The 24,764-nt window shown below is 44.1% G+C and overlaps 1 protein-coding gene across 1 annotated transcript in view; it reads left to right on the top strand.

The window, feature by feature from the left end:
- Nucleotides 1-24,188, top strand: part of LOC126153488 (uncharacterized) — a 251,625-nt gene extending 227,437 nt beyond the window's left edge. The window contains exons 7-9 of the mRNA XM_049916075.1: nucleotides 10,802-11,020; nucleotides 12,728-13,023; nucleotides 20,444-24,188. Coding sequence (XP_049772032.1) covers nucleotides 10,802-11,020; nucleotides 12,728-13,023; nucleotides 20,444-21,362 — 1,434 coding nt within the window. The 3' untranslated portion in view covers nucleotides 21,363-24,188. The remainder of the gene's footprint in view (nucleotides 1-10,801; nucleotides 11,021-12,727; nucleotides 13,024-20,443) is intronic.
- Nucleotides 24,189-24,764: the final 576 nt, after the last annotated feature.

The following is a 24,764-nucleotide window of genomic DNA, read 5'->3' on the forward strand; positions in this document are numbered from 1 at the left end:
CTGGAACTAATTCATAGAGTTGAATCTTTCAAAGGAGTGAACAATCAGTGATTCAGAAAAAAAGAACGGTAGCTCCAAACGTTTCCCACGGCAGAGAGAGAGAGAAAGAGAGAGAGAGAGAGAGAGAGAGAGAGAGAGAGAGATGGAGCATATCAGCAGCGCCTCTGCTGGTCAGAGCACAGTGCACGCCACACAACACAGCCAGCGCCGGCCTCTGCCCTGCTTCTACCTTGGCTGCCTGCATTGTGCAGTGCCCCATTGGATTTTGTGTTTCACATATGCTGTGCCATCTCTGTGCGTCGTCTGCCGCGTGCAGTGTCTGGCGCAGCTTAACTTCACATCGCACTCTGTCGGCGATCGTTTCAGTCGCACGTCCTGCCCTCTGGGCAGTTGATGCGAGCAACAGGACATAGAGCCACCTAGCGGATAACATAGGAACTACTTGCAACAACCTGCTCGCAAGGGAATGGACGATTTGTCTCGGAGCGGGTGAGTTCACCGCTCCCCCCACCCCTCGGAACTCGCCCGCTCAACGCTCACCCCACAGTCTCGACTCTAGCCAGAGTGTTGAGCAAAGCGACTCAGGTGTCACTCTGGTCTCTGCGGTCTCAGCTCACGCAGTAATACAGCTCGCGGCTCGACCTGCTCGACTCAGCGCCTCTGCATCGGAGTTCGTCCCTACTGGATATTGTTCTTCGTAGTAATACCGCTATGTATATTACATTATTATGTTATATATACATCAATTGTTTTTATTTTATTTTTATTTGTTTAAACTGATTAGATTAGGTTCCTGATGACTCCTCTTACTATAGGATTTTTATTATGGACACTCGAATTTACGCTTTAATTACGAGCGAACCGATAAACGTATCGCAAAATGTGATACACCAATATTTTCCTTGTTTTATTCTGCGTAAGGCTATATGCAGCACTTTCGTTTTACAGTCAAATTTATATTTTTTTTTCTTATTCTGGTACGGATTTTGCGATTTTAGGCGTCTTTGGAAGGAAACGTTCACTTTAAAAATATATGGCTTGCGATGTATTTGTATGAGGTTAATGAAATTTTAATACATTATAGCCAAATATATTGTTAATGTAAATCTCAAGTTACAACATTTTCCGATCGCCCAAAAAACCACGATAGTGCAAAATAAATCAATAATCAAAACCTTTGTCATATCGTGGAAATTTCAATAAACAATACAAAATTCTTACTCATTATCTGTGTTACTTCAAAATGGGATCAAATAAGATCAAAATACAGGTATAGTACTGGAATAAACCAAGTTTAAAGGGCAATGTGCCTTCCATTTATTTTCTATTGTAAATGAGTGATGAGTCATGAAAAAGAGCTAATTCATTTCAGGGAGTGAACAGTTCTGATCCAATCTCTGAAAAGAACAGTTTTGCCCATCTCTAAAACTTACATTTACGACAGCGACACTTACATTTTAAGAGACAGCAATCCAAAACAAACGAGAGAGAGAAGGATGACAGCAACTGTTTTTATACAGTCAAAACTGAATACGGCGACTGCCTTCAACTCAGTTTACATAGCGTCTTTTGTCAATTTTCACTCTAAAAACATTTCTCTGCAACATTCTTTACATGAACATCATCATCATCATCATCATTTAAGACTGATTATGCCTTTCAGCGTTCAGTCTGGAGCATAGCCCCCCTTATACAGTTCCTCCATGATCCCCTATTCAGTGCTAACATTGGTGCCTCTTCTGATGTTAAACCTGTTACTTCAAAATCATTCTTAACCGAATCCAGGTACCTTCTCCTCGGTCTGCCCCGACTCCGCCTACCCTCTACTGCTGAATCCATGAGTCTCTTGGGTAACCTTGCTTCTCCCATGCGTGTAACATGACCCCACCATCTAAGCCTGTTCACCCTGACTGCTACATCTATAGAGTTCACTCCCAGTTTTTCTTTGATTTCCTCATTGTGGACACCCTCCTGCCATTGTTCCCATCTACTAGTACCTGCAATCATCCTAGCTACTTTCATATCCGTAACCTCAACCTTGTTGATAAGGTAACCTGAATCCACCCAGCTTTCGCTCCCATACAATAAAGTTGGTCGAAAGATTGAACGGTGCACAGATAACTTAGTCTTGGTACTGACTTCCTTCTTGCAGGAGAGAGTAGATCGTAGCTGAGCGCTCACTGCTTTAGCTTTGCTACACCTCGCTTCCAGTTCTTTCACTATGTTGCCATCCTGTGAGAATATGCATTATAAGTACTTGAAACCGTCCACCTGTTCTAACTTTGTTCCCCCTATTTGGCACTCAATCCGTTTATATTTCTTTCCCACTGACATTACTTTCGTTTTGGAGATGCTGATCTTCATACCATAGTCCTTACATTTCTGATCTAGCTCTGAAATATTACTTTGCAAACTTTCAATCGAATCTGCCATCACAACTAAGTCATCCGCATATGCAAGACTGCTTATTTTGTGTTCACGTATCTTAATCTCACCCAGCCAGTCTATTGTTTTCAACATATGATCCATAAATAATATGAACAACAGTGGAGACAGGTTGCAGCCTTGTCTTACCCCTGAAACTACTCTGAACCATGAACTCAATTTACCGTCAACTCTAACTGCTGCCTGACTATCCATGTAAAGACCTTTAATTGCTTGCAAAAGTTTGCCTCCTATTCCATAATCTTGTAGAACAGACAATAACTTCCTCCTAGGAACCCGGTCATATGCCTTTTCTAGATCTATAAAGCATAGATACAACTCCCTGTTCCACTCATAACACTTTTCCATTATTTGCCGTAAGGTAAAGATCTGGTCCTGACAACCTCTAAGAGGCCTAAACCCACACTGATTTTCATCCAATTGGTCCTCAACTAATACTCGCACTTTCCTTTCAACAATATCTGAGAAGATTTTACCCACAACGCTGATTAAAGAGATACCTCTGTAGTTGTTACAATCTTTTCTGTTTCCATGTTTAAAGATTGGTGTGATTACTGCTTTTGTCCAGTCTGATGGAACCTGTCCCGACTCCCAGGCCATTTCAATTATCCTGTGTAGCCATTTAAGACCTGACATTCCACTGTATTTTATGAGTTCCGACTTAATTTCATCCACCCCAGCCGCTTTATTGCACTGCAATCTATTGACCATTTTTTCCACTTCCTCAAATGTGATCCTATTTCCATCATCATTCCTATCCCATTCTACCTCGAAGTCTGAAACATTACTGATCGCATTTTCACCTACATTGAACAACTCTTCAAAATATTCCCTCCATATGCCCAAGGCATCCACAGGATTCACCAGCAGTTTTCCTGACCTGTCCAAAATACTTGTCATTTCCTTCTTACCTCCCTTTCGAAGCCTGCTAATTACACTCCAGAATGGTTTTCCAGCAGCTTGACCCATAGTCTCCAACCTGTTTCCAAAGTCTTCCCACGATTTCTTCTTGGATGCTGCAATTATCTGTTTGGCTTTGTTTCTTTCTTCAACATAACTTTCTCTGTCTACCTGGGTTCTGGTATGTAGCCATTTTTGGTACGCCTTCTTTTTCCTTTTACAGGCTGCCTTGACTGTATCATTCCACCAAGTTGTTTGCTTCATCCTACTTTTACACACTACTGTTCCAAGACATTCTTTAGCCACTTCTAGTACTGTGTCCCTGTACCTTGTCCATTCCTTTTCCAATGACTGTAACTGACTACATTCAACTAACTGGTACCTTTCTGAGATCGCTGTTATGTACTTGTGCCTGATTTCCTTGTCCTGAAGTTTCTCCACTCTTATGCTCCTACATATGGACCTGACCTCCTGCACTTTTGGCCTCACAATCCCAATTTCACTGCAGATTAAATAATGATCAGTGTCATCAAAGAATCCCCTGAATACACGTGTGTCCCTCACAGCCTTCCTGAATTCCTGATCTGTTATTATATAGTCAATGACAGATCTGGTTCCCCTGCCTTCCCAAGTATACCGGTGAATGTTCTTATGTTTAAAAAAGGAGTTTGTGATTACTAAGCCCATACTGGCACAGAAATCCAAGAGTTGTTTCCCGTTCCTGTTGGCCTCCATATCCTCTCCAAATTTACCCATAACCTTTCCATACCCTTCTGTTCGATTTCCAATCCTGGCGTTAAAATCACCCATGAGCAGAACACTGTCCCTGTCCTTTACTCTAACAACTACATCACTGAGTGCGTCATAAAAACTGTCCATCTTATCTTGATCTGTCCCTTCACAATGCGAATATACTGACACAATCCTAATTTTCTTGCTAGACACTGTCAAATCTATCCACATCAGTCGTTCGTTTACATACCTTATTGCAACTACGCTGGGTTCCATTTCTTTCCTGATGGAAAGCCCTATACCCCATTGTGCTATTCCTGCTTTGACTCCTGACAGGTAGACCTTGTATTCTCCCACTTCCTCTTCTTTCTCACCCCTTACCCGAATGTCACTAACAGCTAAAACGTCCAGCCCCATCTTACTTGCAGCCTCTGCCAGCTCTACCTTCTTCCCAGAGTAGCCCCCATTGATATTAATAGCTCCCCATCTCATTACCATTTGTTTGCCAAGTCGTATCTTAGGAGTCCCTGGTTTGTCAGATAGAGGTGGGACTCCGTCACCTCCAAAGGTCCGAGGCATTTTGCTCTGATTGTTGCCAGCATCATATTTAAAGTACCAGGGAAGCAGGTTGCTAGCCTTACTTGCCCCGAGTCCCATTGGGTTTTACCCCTAACGGCTGAGGGACTAACCGGTGGATTTGGTAGTCTTTGCCGTATGAGCACAAAGGTGACCACGACTCAGAATATGTCCGAGATGCCCAGCCTTATTCCAAAGTAACTGGTATCCCGACTGTCGGGACCACTTACTTGGCCACTCATACGTTGCCCGTGGTTCATGAACTAGGACATGACTACAGGAACCCACACCATGAACACTATAAAAATATTTTTTTGTGTTAATTTATGACTTTTCTCCTTTCTTTACAGATTTATTTACACAGAGAAACTTTATTCTTAATGTCTTTTAGCATGAATTAAACGTTTGGGGCATATTTGTATTAATTATTCAAAAAGCAACATTTCACCTAGTTCCCATAAGGACGGCCCCTGCCTTTTATGTGCAACGAAATTAGAAAAGTAGTTCACCATTTATCTGTGGAAAAAGAAAACCCATGATATTTCGCTGATTCTGAATTCAGTTTTACACGACTGAGCTATTTTAGTAAAATTCAGAAGCAAAAAGTCATGCTATATTGCAGGTGTTTATACGTAGTGATTCAGCTGCCCCTGTTGATAGTTTTATGCAACCCGCAACTCCTTTAAAAACCAAGTCCGAGTTTTTCTTATTCTCTCGCTCACTACGCACGAACCCTAAAGACAAAATGAACAGGACTTTTTTGCAGAAAATTTAATGTAGCTAAATTTTGTGCTGGGATACATATTCAGCCGGCCGTGGTGGCCGAGCGGTTCTAGGCGCTTCAGTCTGGAACCGCGCGACCGCTACGGTCGCAGGTTCGAATCCTGCCTCGGGAATGGATGTGTGCGATGTCCTTAGGTTAGTTAGGTTTAAGTAGTTCAAAGTTCTAGGGGACTGATGACCTCAGAAGTTAAGTCCCATAGTGCTCAGAGCCATTTGAACCATTTGATACATATTCGCTGGACGCCATGGTTTTCGAGTTATTAAATAAACACGCATTTGAAAATCATTTTTGTGCGTTTTGCTTGAATAATTAGAGAACTACGACCTCTAACGAAAACGTTTCCCAGCACAAAATTTAGCTGCATAGAATTTCCTACGAAAAGGTCCTGTTCAGTTTTTCTGTAGGACTAATAGTTTACATGTAGTGAACGAGAGAGTATGAAAATCTTATGCATGGTACTTGAAGGTTCTGCGGGATGCGTGAAACCCATGGGTACGGACAGCTGACTCGCCCTGTATCTATACTTAATACCAAACACATCAGTCGAAAAAAGGTAAAACCTTTTTCTGTGCTAGAAGAGAAAAGTGTGAAATTTCAACATCGAAAAAATGCGCTCTCCAAGACTGGGACCTTATCATATCCTGTGGGTGTAAGATAGCGCCACATGCAGCCATAGTGCTTCGAATTCTGCTTTCCTCTTAGCAAGGCTGCTCAAAAATGTTTGAAACTGCAGAGACGAGGATTACCTTGGTGTAGTCCCAGGCTGTTAAAGGTTGATTATACTAGGGAATCTGAAAATGAGTTTGAGATCTTTCACACATTCATCTAGTCGTATGAGGTACATTTTACCTAATCAACGCAGAAAAATGTAGCTTTAAAATGCATTTTCTTCTACGTTATTCCAATCGACACTAAAATATAGAAATCATAAAATTAAAGCAATAAATATATTAACGTGAATAGATGTGAAGTTTTATCAACAAACAAAGAGCTATACGTGGCATCAGAGTTAAATAAGACTTTTAAAAAGTTGATTCCCTATTTCTCCACTTTGAGGAGTATTAAAGTGGCGATTTTGTTGGTATCCAGCAGGATTTTTTCATTCACTGACTTTTTTTCTGTTTCAGATTTTTAACTTTCAGTTGCAGCTTAACATTATGAAAGTATGGATAAATTATTTTTTTGTATATTTTCTAGATTTGTTTCATAGCTCTTTGGATACCATGAATTTCATCATACGAGAATGTTATTTCAGATCGTTGGATCAAAAAGTTTCATCAATATACACATTAACAACATAAAAAGATTTATTTGGCATGTACTATTGAAATATGTTTATCATTTGAGTACCGAAATAATCTACCGTACTAAGTGGGTAATTACAAATTTTTTGAGACGCCAACACTATTGTCCACAGAACTGACGAACAGGACTTTGATATGAATATGGTTTGGTTTAGCAACGAAGCCCAGTTTCATGTGGATGAGTTGGTCAATAAACAAAATTGGCGCATTTGGGGTTCTGATAATCTGCATTTCGCGATCGAGAAGTCTCTTCACCGTCAATGGGTGACTGTGTGGTGTGAAATATACAGTCACGGAATAATCGGTGCGATATTCCTTGATTGCACGGTGACTACCAAACGGTACGTGTTTTGAAAGTTGATTTCATCCCCATTGTCCAAAGTGACCCTGATTTCGACAAGATGTGATTCATGCATGACAGAGCTCGATCTCATCGAAGCAGGAGAGTGTTTGATGTCCTGGAGGACCGTTTTGTGGACCGCATTCTAGCTCTGGGGCACCCAGATGCAACTAGCATGAGCCTTAATTGGTCGCCATATTCTCCGAATCTGAACACATGCGACTAGTCTTAGTGGGGCTATATTAAAGATGCCATCATCATTTAACCATACAGTAAAGCTGCATGCCCTCGGAAAAATTTTGACTGAAGAAAATGCAAAAAGGTGGGAATTTAAGGAGATGGGACCTGGATAAACTGAAAGAACCACAGATTGTAGACAGCTTCAGAGCGAGCTTTAGGGAACGACTGACAAATACGGGGGAAAGAAAAACAGTAGAAGAAGAATGGGTAGATTTGAGAGATGAAATAGTGAAGGCAGCAGAGGACCAAGCAAGTAAAAAGACGAGGGATAGTAGAAATCCAAGGATAACAGAAGAGATATTGAATTTAATTGATGAAAGGAGAAAATATAAAACTTCAGTAAATGAAACAGGAAAAAAGAAGTACAAGCGTCTCAAAAATGAGATCGACAGGAAGTGCAAAAAGGCTAGGCAGGGACTGCTACAGGAGAAATGTAAGGATGTAGAGGCATGTATCACTAGGAGATGATGATGTTTGGTTTGTGGGGCGCTCAACTGCGTGGTTATCAGCGCCCGTACAATTACCCAATCTTTTGCTCAGTCCAATTTCGCCACTTTCCTGGATGATGATGAAATGATGAGGACAACACAAACACCCAGTCATCTCGAGGCAGGTGAAAATCCCTGACCCCGCCGGGAATCGAACCCGGGACCCCGTGCTCGGGAAGCGAGGACGCTACCGCGAGACCACGAGCGGCGGACGTTGTATCACTAGGAGTAAGATATATACTACCTACAGAAAAATTAAAGAGACCTTTACAGTAAAGAGAACCACTTGTATGAATATTAGGAGCTCAGATGGGAGACCATTCTCAGCAAAGAAGGGAAAGCAGAAAGGTGGAAGGAGTATATCGAGCGTTTATACAAGGGCGATGTCCTTTAGGGCAATATTACGGAAATGGAAGAGGACATAGATGAAGATGAAATGGGGGATATGATATTGCGTGAAGAGTTTGACAGAGCACTGAAAGACCTAAGTCGAAACAAGGCCCCAGGAGTAGACAACATTCCATTAGAGCGACTGATAGCCTTGGGAGAGCCAGCCCTGACAAAATTCTTCCATCTGGTGAGTAAGATGTATGAGACCGGTGAAATACCTTCACACTTCAAGAAGAATATAATAATTCCAATCCCAAAGAAAGCAAGTGCTGACAGATGTGAAAATTACGTTTTCTCCTTTCTTTACAGATTTATTTACACAGAGAAACTTTATTCTTAATGTCTTTTAGCATGAATTAAACGTTTGGGGCATATTTGTATTAATTATTCAAAAAGCAACATTTCACCTAGTTCCCATAAGGACGGCCCCTCCCTTTTATGTGCAACGAAATTAGAAAAGTAGTTCACCATTTATCTGTGGAAAAAGAAAACCCATGATATTTCGCTGATTCTGAATTCAGTTTTACATGACTAAGCTGTTTAGGTAAAATTCAGAAGCAAAAAGTCATGCTATATTGTAGGTGTTTATACGTAGTGATTCAGCTGTCCCTGTTGATAGTTTTATGCAACCCGCAACTCCTTTAAAAACCAAGTCCGTGATTTTCTTATTCTCTCGCTCACTACGCACGAACCCTAAAGACAAAATGAACAGGACTTTTTTGCATAAAATTTAATGTAGCTAAATTTTGTGCTGGGATACATATTCAGCCGGCCGTGGTGGCCGAGCGGTTCTAGTCGCTACAGACTGAAGCGCCTAGAACTGCTCGGCCACACGGCTGGCACGGAATTCTCGCCACATAGAACTGACAGAGGACATCGAAAGAATTCTCAGTACGATCTTCCTCCATGACATGGAAAATAAGAGCAAATCCAGACAGAAAAGATATTCTGTCGATCTTAGTAAAGAAAAACCACACCATTACGTGAGTGGCGGATTGACTGACGATTTTAACCAACATAGTTGGGTGTGTCAGCGATCTTACTTGTGATAATTACGTATGAAGAAACAGCCACGATTGCAAACTATCATTTATTTAAAATGGCACATAAAGTAGGCTATCTTCATATCGACTGCACCATTTTCTGTATCTGGCGATATGCTGAGCAGCCGCGGGTTGTCAAGATAATAACGGCTGCTCAGCACGTCGCGAACTCCAGAAAATGGTGCAATCAACAGCTCATTTTAAATAAATGGTTCACTGAACTGCCAAAGAAACAGGTATAGGCAAGCGTATTCAAATACAGAAATATGTAAACAGGCAGACTACGGCGCTGCGGTCGGCAAAGCCTGTATAAGACAAAAAGTGTCTGGCGCGGATGTTAGATCGGTAACTGCAGCTACAATGACAGGTTATCAAGATTTAAGTGAGTTTGAGTGTGTTGTTATAGTCGGCGCACGAGCAATGGGACACAGCATCTCCGAGGCAGCGATGAAGCGGAGATTTTCCCGTACTACCATTTCACGAGTGTACCGTGAATATTAAGAATCCAGTAAAACATCAAAATCTTCGACATCACTGTGGCCGGAAAAAGATACTGCAAGAACTGGGCCAACGACGACTGTAGAGAATCGTTCAACGTGAGAGAAGTACAACCCCCCCCCCCCCCCCGCAAATTGCTGCAGATTTCAATTCTGGGCCAGCAACAAGTGTCAGCGTGCGAGGCATTCAACGAAACATCATCGATATGGGCTTTCGGAGGCGAAGGCCCACTCGTGAACCCTTGATGACCGCACGACACAAAGCTTTACGCTTCGCCTCGGCCCGTCAACACCGACAATGGACTGTTGTTGACTGGAAACATGTTGCCTCGTCGGACGAGTCCCGTTTCAAATTGTATCAAGTGGATGGACGTGTACGGGTATGGAGACAACCTCATGAATCCACTGACCCTGCATGTCAGCAGGAGACTGTTCAAGCTGATCGAGGCTCTGGAATGGGGTGGAGCGTGTGCATTTGGGAGTGATATGGGACCCCTGATACGTCTAGATACGACTCTGACAAATGGCACGTACGTAAGCATCCAGTCCGATCACCTACATCCATTCACGTCCATTGTGCATTGCGACGGACTTGGGCAAATCCAGCAGGACAATGCGACACCCCTCAAGTCCAAAATTGCTTCAGAGTGGCTCTTCTGCTGGCCACCCAACTCCGCAGACATGAACATTATTGAACATATTTCGGATGCCTTGCAACGTGTTGTTCGTAAGAGATCCCCACCCATCGTACTCTTACGAATTTATGGACAGCCCGACAGGATTCATGGTATCAATTCCCTCCAGCACTATTTCAGACATTAGTCGACTCCATGCTCTTTGGCTCTTCAGTACATTTTGCGATCGTTACTGTTTCTTCATATATAAGGGACTGATCGATGCCTTTCAGCTGAAACTACAAACTTCTTTCAAGTTTTTTTCATCCAACGGGATTATTACTTCTCCTAATTCTCCTAGGTACAGGTTCCCTGTTTTCTTCCTGTTGTGTAGCTTACAACGATTTAAATGAAACAGACGAGTTTTGAAGGTGTCGGTGTGCCGCAGGTGACGTGCCCCGCACCGCCGGCGTCCTCGCGCGGTTCTCTGGGCGGCGCCAGCGGCGAGTGCGCAGGGCTTCTGGACGGGCTGCACGCGCTGGCCGCCTCCGGCTGCCGCGACTACGTCCACTGCGCCGCGGGGCACACGCTGGCGCGCCACTCCTGCCCCGACAGCACGCTCTTCGACGGCCGCATGTGCGTGCCCGCGCCGCTCGTCACTTGTCGGGTAAGGCTCAGCCTCCTCCCTTTGTGGCCGACACAGTCAGTGGAACTCTTTAGAACACAGTCACTTGATTACTACAGACACCTACACTAACTAACCAGAAGTACACCAAATGAATTCGCAGCTGCGTATAAGGACTATAGCATCAGCTGTAGAATGGAATGAAGACAATGAAAATTTGGGCCGGAGAGCGACTCGAACCCGGATTTCCAGCTTATCGCGAGCGGTCGCCTTACCATTTGGCTGTCCGTTCACGACTCACAGCCAGAACCAAACTTCCATACGTCGTCAACCGTGTGTCTAGGATCTGAACTCGTACATCCATTATGTACACTACTGGCCATTAAAATTGCTACACGAAGAAGAAATGCAGATGATAAACGGGTCCTCATTGGACAAATATATTATACTAGAACTGACATGTGATTACGTTTTCACCTTTAGCCGTAATAACGGCCTTGATACGCCTGGGCATTGAGTCAAACAGAGCTTGGATGGAGTGTACAGGTACAGCTGCCCATGCAGTTTCAACACGATACCACAGTTCATCAAGAGTAGTGGCTGGTGTATTGTGACAAGCCAGTTGCGAGGCCACCATTGACCACACGTATTCAATTGGTGAGAGATCTGGAGAATGTGCTGGCCAGGACAGCAATCCAACATTTTATGTATCCAGAAAGGCCCCTACAGGACCTGCAACATGCGGTCGTGCATTGTCCTGCTGAACTGTAGGGTTTCGCAGGGATCGAATGAAGGGTAGAGCCACGGGTCGTAACACATCTGAAATGTAACGTCCACTGTTCAAAGTGCCGTCAATGCTAACAAGAGGTGACCAAGACATGTAACCAGTGGCACCTCATACCATCTTGCCGGGTGATACCTCAGTATGGCGATGACGAATACACGCTTCCAATGTGCGTTCACCGCGATATCGCCAAACACGGATGCAACCATCATGATGATGTAAACAGAATGTAGGAGAGCCGGCTGAGAGGCTTCGCCTTATTGAATGCAGCCCACCTGACACAACTGCCACACACTTCCTTCTTCATGGCAGTGACGACGCTCGTGCAGCCTCTTCGATGGGAAGTGCTCGATCACCCACAACACAGCCCTAATTGGCTCGTCCTTAGTATCATCTCTGTTCACATGAAACACTGGATACGAAAACAACACTTCGGCGCAAGCTACGCGCTATAGACCAGCGTAGAGAATTATCGGAAAGAACAGGTGGCTGCTGGAAATTTAGTATAACGCTCCGACAAATGTCCAAGTCGGAGCTAAACGTGCAAAGAAAACAGTTCTGATATTCGCTGCGGTTTCCATTTGGCGACCGGTCGTTCCTTACTTTCCGAAAAACCCTATTACGTTCCTATCCTTTCGCATTTAGTGTTTTCTTGAGCACAATAAGGAGACAAGGCCAAAACAATGAAAAACATATCCAAGCCTTAACACCACTTCTTCCTTACTTCACTGTTGGCGCTACACATGACGGGAAATAAAATCCTCCAGGAATTCTCCAAACCCAATCCTTTCCATCGCGCGACTGGCCCGAAATTTGAGTAGACATCATGTTTCAGATATAGAAATACGCCTACCACCTTTCGTTTATGTCGCCCAACTCTTTCCCGGAGTTGCGAGTGTTGTGAGCGTAAGTGATGTGAGCTCAGATTGCAGAGCGTGACGCAGTGCGTCGTGTTGTCGGAGCAGGCGGTCAGCAGCGAGTCCCGCGGCGGGGCGGGCGGCGACGCGTGCTCGCGCCTGGCGGACGGCTTCCACGCGGACTTCTCGACGCGCGGCTGCCGCGGCTACGTGCTGTGCGCGGCGGGCCGCACGCTGCTGTGGGGCGCCTGCAGCGAGGACGCCGCCTGGGACCGCGCCAGCGCGCGCTGCCTGCCCACCGCCGACGCCGACGCCGACGGCTTCCTCTGCGCCGGGCCGCACCCGTGGTCGGGCTGCGCCGGACGCCAGCCCGGATTCTACGCCGACGCCGCCAGTTGCACGAGGTGAGCCATCGGCAGAGCGGCGTCTTACGACAAGGTCATCAGCGACGGAGCACGAGGTCGCTTACAGAATGAATAGTCAAGGAAACTAGCCGTGTCCTTTTGAAATGACACTATTTGCGAAACTATGTAAAGTTCCTCCAGTTTTCAAAAATGTTCGCTAATTTAGTGCTTTTAGAAATGAAGGAAAGAGGAGCCAGTTACAAATTTCAAAAACAATGATATCTAAAGATAAGTACTCATCTATTCTTTGTTGAAATTGCGCCGCTCGTCCTCTAACCAGGGGATGAATAAGTCAACATGTTGTTCACTTGGCAGCAAAGACGCTATTTCTTAACATTTCGTCCTGATTTACACCACTGGCCATTAAAATTGCTACACCAAGAAGACATGCAGATGATAAACAGGTATTAATTGGACGAATATATTATACTAGAACTGACATCTCATTACATTTTCACGCAATTTGGGTGCATAGATCCTGAGAAATCAGTGCCCAGAACAACCACCTCTGGCTGTAATAACGGCCTTCATACGCCTGGGCATTGAGTCAAACAGAGCTTGGATGGCGTGTACAGGTACAGCTGCCCATGCAGCTTCAACACGATACCACAGTTCATCAAGAGTAGTGACTGGAGTATTGTGACGAGCCAGTTGCTCGGACACCACTCACCAGACGTTTTCAATTGGTGAGAGACCTGTAGAATGTGCTGGCCAGGACAGCAGTAGAACATTTTCTGTATCCAGAAAGGCCCGTACAGGACCTGCAACATGCGGTCGTGCATTATCCTGCTGAAATGTAGGGTTTCGCAGGGATCGAATTAAGGGTAGAGCCACGGCTCGTAACACATATGAAATGTAACGTCCACTGTTCAAAGTGCCGACAATGCGAACAAGAGGTGACCGAGACGTGTAACCAATGGCACCCCATACCATCACGCCGGGTGATACGCCAGCACGGCGATGACGAATACACGCTTCCAATGTGCGTTCACCGCGATGTCGCCAAACACGGATGCGACCATTATGATGCTGTAAACAGAACCTGGATTCATTCGAAAAAATGACGTTTTGCCACTCGTGCATCCAGGTTCGTCGTTGAGTACACCATCGCAGGCGCTCCTGTCTGTGATTCAGCGTCAAGGGTAACCGCAACCATTGTGTCCGAGCTGATAGTCCATGCTGTTGCAAACGTCGTCGAACTGTTCGTGCAGATGGTTGTTGTCTTGCAAACGTCCCCGTCTGTTGACTCAGGGATTGAGACGTGGCTGCACGATCCGTTACAGCCATGCGGATAAGATGCCTGTCATCTCGACTGCTAGTGATACGAGGCCGTTCGGATCTAGCACGGCGTTCCGTATTACCCTCCTGAACCCACCGAATCCATATTCTGCTAACAGTCATTGGATCTCGACCAACGCGAGCAGAAATGTCGCGATACGATAAACCGCAATCGCGATAGGCTACAATCCGACCTTTATCAAAGTCGGAAACGTGATGGTACGCATTTCTCCTCCTTACACGAGGCATCACAACAACGTTTCACCAGGCAACGCCTCTCAACTGCTGTTTGTGTATGAGAAAACGGTTGGAAACATTCCTCATGTCAACACGTTGTAGGTGTCGCCACCGGCGCCAACCTTGTGTGAATGCTCTGAAAAGCTAATCATTTGCATATCACAGCATCTTTTTCCTGTCGGTTAAATTTCGCGTCTGTAGCACGTCATCTTCGTGGTGTAGCAATCTTAATGGCCAGTAGTGTAGTTCATATTTGGCACGTCACACAAAGCAGGGGATGGTCCGCAGCTCGTGGTCGTGCGGTAGCGTTCTCGCTTCCCACGCCCGGGTTCCCGGGTTCGATTCCCGGCGGGGTCAGGGGTTTTCTCTGCCTCGTGATGACTGGGTGTTGTGTGCTGTCCTTAGGTTGGTTAGGTTTAAGTTGTTCTCAGTTCTAGGGGACTGATGACCATAGATGTTAAGTCCCATAGTGCTCAGAGCCAGGGGATGGGCAAAATAATGTAAACTGTGGTAGTAATGGGATGGTTGTGTTTGGCGGTCAGCAACGCAGGTAAGGCACGTGTCGCACTGGATTGTGCGTGTTCAGTATGGACTAGGCATCAGTGCAAGTTGTTGAGTGGTACACATGTCGTATCTGCATTCAGAGGTCGAGGTTGACGTGCAATGAATGACCTAACAGGGTACTAAAGGGGGCAGATGGTGGGGACCCGATTGGATGGAGCATCAGTAACCAAGACAGCCAACTTACTGAATGTTTCAAGAGCAACTGTTTCAACAGTCACGACAGCCTACATCAAACATCGAAAGACATCATCGAGTAAACGTAATGTTGTTGTTGTTGTGGTCTTCAGTCCTGAGACTGGTCTGATGCAGCTCTCCATGCTACTCTATCCTGTGCAAGCTTCTTCATCTCCCAGTACCTACTGCAACCTACATCCTTCTGAATCTGCTTAGTGTATTCATCTCTTGGTCTCCCTCTACGATTTTTACCCTCCACGCTGCCCTCCAGTACTAAATTGGTGATCCCTTGATGCCTCAGAACATGTCCTACCAACCGATCCTTTCTTCTAGTCAAGTTGTGCCACAAACTCCTCTTCTCCCCAATCCTGTTCAATACCTCCTCATTAGTTATGTGATCTACCCATCTAATCTTCAGCATTCTTCTGTAGCACCACAATTCGAAAGCTTCTATTCTCTTCTTGTCCAAACTATTTATCGTCCACGTTTCACTTCCATACATAGCTACACTCCATGCAAATACTTTCAGAAACGACTTCCTGACATTTAAATCTATACTCGATGTTAACAAATTTCTCTTCTTCAGAAACGCTTTCCTTGCCATTGCCAGTCTACATTTTATATCCTCTCTACTTCGATCATCATCAGTTATTTTGCTCCCCAAATAGCAAAACTCCTTTACTACTTTAAGTGGGCGCAAATCAAAAGTATATGACAGAGATAGTCGTACGCTAACACGCGAATTTATACCAACACGTAACTACGGCGGCTGAAGTGATTGCGGAAATCAGTAGCCATGTTCGGGATCCCGTATCTATCGACAATGTCCACCGAGAACTCCACAAAGCGAATATTCGTGGACGAGCTGCTATACCGAAACCATTAGTGACGACAACCGACGCAAAGGAGCGTAAAACATGGTGTTACGAGCATCAATCCTGGACGGATGATCAATGGAAACAGGTCATATGGTCCGACGAGTTAACTGTTTCATTATTTCCAACATGGGCCGGATTTATGTCTGGAGAAACCCAAAAGAAGCCTACAATCTGATTGCTTGATTCCAACGGTTAAGCATGGAGATGGAAGTGTGATGGTGTGGTCAATCATATCATGGTATTCTGCTGGTCCCATCATTACTCTCAAAGGCCGTGTTACAGTCAAAGATTTTAATGATCAGGTGCACCAGATGATTCAAATGTTGCTCCCCAACAATGATGCCATGTTTCAGGACAATAATGCACCAATTCACAAAGCCAGGACAGTACAATCGTGGTATGAGGAGCATGCACCTGAACTGCAGCGTCGTCCTTGGCCAGAAAAGTCCTCGGACTTGAAAGTTACCGAACCCTTGTGGGCGGTATTGGAGCGCAGACTCCAGAGCAGATTTCCGCCTCGCTCGTCACCATAGGAATTAGAAGACGTTCTAATCAAAGAGTGGCATAATATTCCACTGGAGACTATGCAATCATTGTATGCCGGTATTCCTAGAAGAATCGCAGCTGTACGACGGGCAAATGGGGGTCCAACCCCTTATTAATAAACCATTCCCAAGTAAATACAGGTGTTCACATTATTTTGCCTATCCCGTGTAGTAAAATACAACATACAGTTTATAATACGAAAGAAAACTGTTTGCGCGCTATTTTTCATAACAAAAGATATACAACCTAGGACAAAGGAAAAAGATGCACCACGAAGGAATTATCCGAATGGAACTGAAATCAGTGGTTGTGATGTACATGTACAGACAAACAAATGATTACAATTTCAGAAAAATTACTTGATTTATTCAAGAGAAAGAGCTTCACAAATTGCGCAAGTCAATAACGCATTCGGTCACCCCTGGTCGCTTTGCAAACAGTTATTCTGCTTCATTTTGATTGACAGAGTTGTCGGATGTCCTCCTAAGGGATAGCGTGCCAAATTCTGTCCAGCTGGTGAGTCAGATCGTCAAAATGCCGAGTTGGTTGAAGGGCCCTCTCCATAATGCTCCAAACGTTCTCAATTGGGGAGAGATCCGATGACGGTGCTGGCCATGGTATGGTTTGGAAAACACGAAGATCAGCAGCAGAAACTCTCGCCGTGTACGGGCGGGCATTATCTTGCTGAAATGCATGCCCGGGCGACTTGCGTGAAGGGCAACAAAATGGGGCATGGAATATCGTCGACGTACCTGCTCTGCTGTAAAGGTGCTACGGATGACAACCCAAAGGGTATTGCTACGAAAAGAAAATGGCACCCCCTACCATCAGTCCTGGTTGTTTAGCTGTATAGCGGGTGACAGACAGGGTGGTACCCAACTGCTGTCCAAGGCATCTCCTGACACGGCTTCAGCCTGGAATCTCATTGGGTGGAGTATAATTGTCTTCGGTGATTAGTACCGCTTCGAACTGAGCCCCAGCGACTAACAAAGACGTGTGCGGAGACGCCCAGCACAGTGGTGGGATACCAAGCTGGCTATCAGCCACCATACGGACCGACAACCAGAAGTGATGGTCTGGGTGCCATTTGTTTTCGTAGCACAGCAGTACGTCGACGATATTCTACGCCCCGTTTTGTTGCCCTTCATGGCAAGCCGTCCTGGGCTTACACTTCAGCAGGATAGTGCCCGCCTTCACACTGCGAGAGTTTCTACTATTTGTCTTGGTGCTTGCCACACCGTACCTTTGCCAGCGACGTGACCGCACTTCTCCCCAATTGAGAACGTTTGGAGCATTATGGGCAGGGCCCTCTACCAGCTAGGGATTTTGACGATCTGATGCGCCAGTTGGACAGAATTTCGCACAATATCCCTCAGGAAGACATCCAACAACTCTCTAAATCAGTGCCAAGCCGAATAACTGTTTGCGCAAGGGCTAAAGGTGGACTACCGTGTTTTTTACTTGCTCAGTTAGTGAAGCTCTTTCTCTTGAATAAATCATCCAATTTTTCTGAAATTTTAATTCGGTAACTACTTCGTGGTGCATCGCAGATTTTTTTTTTTTAGTGTATTTCGTCTAGATTCAATTCGTATTTGGCATGCCACACGTAATTAAACACAACACAATATTTATAGCACAAGAGAGACTTGTTTGCTAACAGTTTTTCATAACAAAGCGTACATACTACTCGAGACACGTCATGTACGAGTGCTTGAAAACATTTGTGACAAATATGAACTGTCTGACATGCAATCGGTTGTTTATATAACACAACATCGTTGTCCAGAATGTTCTAGAATTATATTGTCAAATGTCACAATGACATTCGGTTTTTGTAACACTGGAGAATTGAAGGAAAATATCATTTCTTTAAAATTACAAAAATCTGAGAATCAAAACAGTAACAAAAGATATTTTATCTATTTCTCAAATAAAATACAGAACTTTCAAAATACGCCACGTCATATGGTTTCCTTACATATTGTAATATTCAACTTTTGTGTCAAGAGAAATAATTTCTGGTGAGTTTAATTACTTTTTTCAATGCACTGAAAGATAGTTGTGTGATGAATAATAAATTACGATTTTCCATAGCTCATCTGAATTTTTGAGTTTTAGTAAATGCAAGAGGCGCTTTTTATATATTGCATAAATGAAATGAAAGCTAACTGCGGTTTTCAAAGATACCAGCTTTTCTTGTATGTAGGTTTTCGTAATGTGAAATCTATAGACTGATCAATTTTCGTAATATAGTGAGCAAACTACACTACTGGCCATTAAAATTGCTACACCACCAAGAATGACGTGCTACAGAAGCGAAATTTAACCGACAGGAAGATGATGCTATGATATGCAAATGATTAGCTTTTCAGAGCATTCACACAAGCTCCTTGGCGCCGGTGGCGACACCTACAACGTGCTGACATGAGGAAAGTTTCCAACCGATTTCTCATACACAAACAGCAGTTGACCGGCGTTGCCTGGTGAAATGTTGTTGTGATGCCTCGTGTAAGGAGGAGAAATGCGTACCATCACGTTTCCGACTTTGATAAAAGTCGGATTGTAGCCTATCACAATTGCAGTTTACCGTATCGCGACATGACTGCTCGCGTTGGTCGAGATCCAATGACTGTTAGCAGAATATGGAATCGGTGGGTTCAGAAGGGTAATACGGAACGCCGTGCTGGATCCGAACGGCCTCGTATCACTAGCAGTCGAGATGACAGGCATCTTATCCGCATGGCTATAACAGATCGTGCAGCCACGTCTCGATCCCTGAGTCAACAGATGGGGACGTTTGCAAGACAACAACCATCTGCACGAACAGTTCGACGACGTTTGCAGCAGCATGGACTATCAACTCGGAGACCATGGCTGCGGTTACCCTTGACGCTGCATCACAGACAGGAGCGCCTGCGATGGTGTACTCAACGACGAACCTGGGTGCATGAATGGCAAAACGTCATTTTTTCGGATGAATCCAGGTTCTGTTTACAGCATCATGATGGTCGCATGCGTGTTTGGTGACATCGCGGTGAAAGCAGATTGGAAGCGTGTATTCGTCATCGCCGTGCTGGCGTATCACCCGGCGTGATGGTATGGGGTGCCATTGGTTACACGTCTCGGTCACCTCTTGTTCGCATTGACGGCGCTCTGAACAGTGGACGTTACATTTCAGATGTGTTACGACCCGTGGCTCTACCCTCCATTCAATCCCTGCGAAACCCTACATTTCAATAAGATAATGCACGACCGCATGTTGCAGGTCCTGTATAGGCCTTTCTGGATACAGAAAATGTTCGACTGCTGCCCTGGCCAGCACATTCTCCAGACCTCTCACCAATTGAAAACGTCTGGTCAATGGTGGCCGGGCAACTGGCTCGTCACAATACGCCAGTCATTACTCTTGATGAACTGTGGTATTGTGTTGAAGCTGTATGGGCAGCTGTACCTGTACACGCCATCCAAGCTCTGTTTGACTCAATGCCCAGGCGTATCAAGGCCGTTATTACTGATTTTTCAGGATCTGTGCACCCAAATTTCATGAAAATGTAATGACATGTCAGTTCTAGTATAATATATTTGTCCAATGAATACCCGTTTATCATCTGCATTTCCTGTTTGTGTAGCAATTTTAATGGCCAGTAGAGTATATGTAAATTTAGATGTACACTTTGTAAGCGGGAAAACCGCGCCTGGTATTCGGCTCTGGACAGAATAGCGAGGGAGTGTCGGTGCTGCAGGTACTACTACTGCTCGGCGGACGGGAACCGCACGCTGCTGTCGTGCCGGCGCGGCCAGGTGTTCGACGGGCGCGACTGCGTGCCGGCGGAGCGAGGCTGCCGGCGGCCGCCCGCAGCGCCGGCCGGGTTCGCCGCCGCCTCCTCACCGGCGCCCGGATCCTGCCAGGGCGCCGCCGACGGCTACTACCGCGACCCGGACCTCGGCTGCCGTTCCTACTACTACTGTTCCAACGGCCACAAGATCACCTACGTCTGCTCCGGTTCCTACGTCTTCGACGGCAAGGAGTGTGTCGACCCTGACACTTACAAGTGCCCTTACAAGTCGGACGACTGCGTCGGTCTCTCCGACGGCTACCACTTCGACACGGACTCCGGCTGCCGCAAGTACTACTTCTGCCTCGGCGGTTACAAAATCACGGCGCTCACGTGTGACGGCGACAGAGTGTTCGACGGTCGGCGCTGCGTCGAGCCTTCGGCCTTCCGGTGTCCTGACGGTGGTAGTCCTCTGGCCGACTCTGCCACTGGCCCTTCCTGTGCCACCAGGTCGGACGGCACGTACCCTGACGAGGGTGCCGGCTGCCGCCGTTACTTCACCTGCCGGGCACGGCAGCTCGTCTCCACCTCCGTGTGCCCCGGCGATAAACTCTTTAACGGGCACGACTGTGTGAGTGCCGATTCGTACACTTGTGGCAGTGTTGAGGTACCGTCCTCGAGCCCCGAATGTGACGGTAATCTCAACGGTTTCTTCCAAAATGTCACCTCGCGGTGCCGGACGTACTACTTCTGTATCGACGGAACGAAGACTGTTCTCACGTGCCCCGGTAATGAAGTTTTTAACGGGCAGTTGTGTGTTGACGCGAAATCGTACACTTGTCCTTCTCCGGGGGATATCGAGGTCGGGACGACGTGCGTCAAGTAAATGTCAGATTTGCAGCATCACGTCATACACTGCGGAACACTCTTCTCTGCACCTGTGCCGGAACCTCGGGGAAGCGTGTGCCTAGGCAGGCCTTTTTGTTATTGCTCCACAACCGAGTGGTAGTCGAGGTCACGGACGGACGGATAAGGCGTCACAGAAGTGATGCGTGAAAGTTGCGCACCGTATCTGGCACCTGTGTGCGTGTATAAAAGAAAGCCAAAGAAAATGGAAAACTATAAAGATTAACACTTACTTTTCACCTGTAGTTTGAAGAAGACATGCTGCAGTTTGTTGGTCAATCTTTACAAAAGTGGATAATCGTTGAGTAAAATTCTGAGAAGTCTAGCACTGGTGAAATAGGTTGTCACAGCGAAGTCTGGAAAGTTTTTAGAAAATCACAATTTGACACAATATCTGTATAACAGTTTATTAAAATTGCCAGTTTTAGCCAGTCATCATACCATTATCAGGTATAAAAAAATATCACACTAATTACTGGATATGTGTCCAATCACATTCATTTGAATCTTTATCAACATTATACATTAACTGCATCTGAATTATAAAATGCAGAAATGTATCTGATTTATACATCAGAAGAAAGCAGTCTATAATTTTAGTGTAGTTAATTTGTTAGGCTTATTAACATATTGCCTAAGGAATGAAGTGATTACATTCCAACATTCTATAATTTTGATGCACTTTAAGTATAATGTTGACCTAGAAACAAATGAGGATGATTGGATGTATGTTCTCCAAATAATGTCTTTTTCATACTTGAAGATGGGCTATTGTATGACCAAAAGTGATAGTTTTACTAAATTGATATATAGCAATTGTGCCATGATTTTTCAAATGTATTTAACAGTTGTATGTCACCAATTCTTTAAAATAGTTGCCAAGGTCTTGCAGTATTGTGAACATAAGCAGTATCTATGTAAACTGAAACAAGAGGGAAAGTGACTTTTCAGAACATTAATTTGACAGTACATTTTATGTACAGTGAATGTTTGGCACATTTTACCCATTTGAAAAATTCAGCATCTCCATGCTGCTTTCTAAATGCATCCTTCATAGGTACAGGTATAAACAATGTCCTTCGCAGGTACTGAATATGACAAAAAACTTAAGGAGTATGTAATCAAATACCAGATCAGAAGCTTGTATCAACAAGTTACAACTCTCCCTGTGGAATATTGTTACAGTGCTACATAAATGGGCAAATATTACTCATATCTGGTGCATCTCTACACACATTTACCATAAATTTGTGACATGACTAGTTGTTATGTTGGCTGTAGTTGGACATGAAATACTGTCCCAACAACTTATCAATGTCAACTGTTCACTGGTGACATCTGTGAACTAAAGAAACAGACTGCCACGGAATGTGTGAAAAGGTCTAAGAAAATGTGCCAAATTCAGTCTTGTAATGATTCTTTTATTATTCCGAGAGAGAAAAGGATAGGACTACTTTTTGACTGCCCTTAAGAAAATTTACCAGTCATGCAAAAAGCTCAGATGTATTGTGAGACTGTTTTATGGCATTATGGATTATATCGGGCACTGAAGACAGTACTCCATGATATTTTTACAGTTGCATCTGTAGATACATACAGAGTAACACCTGAAAAGTTTAGTATCGTCACACTAATGTATGTGCTGTTCATAGGTTCCATTTTCATACTATGTTGTCTTTTAAACAACTATGTTAAAACCATCTTTAGCCATCTTTGCACACGAAACACAGGCTCTCAAACAACTGTATGCATGAACAATTCACTATTCCACCAATATTTTTACCAACAGATATTTACATATAGACTCTACCACACTGCTATTATGAAATGCATACAGCATGTTACTTCTTCATTACAATTGCTAATACAATTTTCTACCTCAGTCAAGGTTATTTACACAATGTTAAGATATTTACCATGGATAGTTATCAATTCAAATAATACTACAGTACTTATGAATCAAAGAACTCTATGTACATGAAAATAATCAGAAATGTTAGAACATAACCACCATGCCAAACACCACATTTCAAAACACAGTTATTTATAGATGCTTATTTACAGGGAACAGCAAATTTTAAAGGTTAAAAATTACCATTATTACTTCATAATTCAATTCAGACTAATTCCTAAATTCCATTCAACTGGCATTTGTAAACGTAGAAATTACAGGCCATCTCAAAAACACCTACTTCCAAAATAACGTACACAGATGTTTTTTGTTAAATTTAGCTCTTCTTGTTAAAAATGTTTGCTGCTTTTCTCAAGAGCAAATGGCTAAAAATAAATATTCAGACGACTGTTCTTACATCCATTTCTATAGTCTCAAATAATACATTCTAAAAATGCATATATATTTGCAAGATTTTAAGGAAGTATACCATCATTCCAGAAGTTAAGACTGGAGTACCTGATTAGCCATGTTAATCCTGTAGAGACTATTTATGTAAGACATTCAGGATATTAATGTTGCATTGTGCTCATGAATTTAAATTGTAGATGCATTCATGGAAAAGTCTTCATGTGTTGTAACCATGTAATATTAAATGTTTAACAGAAGCACCAGCTAATCTCACCTCATGGTAATACTGCCAAACATTTATTTATTTGAACATTATTTATGCTTGTAAATAATTATCTTAGTAGTAAAATGTGTATGTTGTACATTTATTTTATTTTTGAAAGCCCTTGTGTGTTTTTTAAAGCATATGTGAATCTAACTGAAAAAAGTACAAGGATATACTATATTTCAAAAGGAAATGACATTATTGTAATTACAGTTATCTCTTGCCATGCACCAATAACTTCTGCAAGAATAATAATTTTACTTGCATGAAATTTCACAATTTTTTAAGTTTTTTCCCCTATATAAAATATTTTCCTTTGTATTCCTGTTTACACAAAGCATATCCATCTGAAAGTTTAATCTGATTAGATTCAATGTTTGTTCCATAGACACAAAATGAGGAATCTTCAACAATGTGGGACATAGACCGAAGAGCCAAAGAAACTGGTACGCCTACCTAATATTGCGTAGGCCCTCCATGAGCATGCAGAATTGCCGTGACATGATGTGGCATGGACTCGACTAATGTGTGTAGTAGTGCTGGAGGGAACTGACACCATGAATCCTGCATGGCTGTCCATAAATCCCTAAGAGTATGAGGAGTTGGAGATCTCTTCTGTACAGCACTTTGCAAGGCATCCCAGATATGCTCAATTAATATTCATGTCTGGGGAGTTTGGTGGCCAGCAGAAACCAGAGCATTCCTGGAGCCACTCTGTAGCAACTCTGGGCATGTGCGGTGTCACATTGTTCTGCTGGAATGCACAATGGGCACGAATGGATGCAGGTGATCAGACACGATGCTTATGTATGTGT

This window comes from Schistocerca cancellata, chromosome 2, assembly GCF_023864275.1.
Source record: "Schistocerca cancellata isolate TAMUIC-IGC-003103 chromosome 2, iqSchCanc2.1, whole genome shotgun sequence".
In the NCBI taxonomy this organism is placed as follows: Eukaryota; Metazoa; Arthropoda; class Insecta; order Orthoptera; family Acrididae; genus Schistocerca; species Schistocerca cancellata.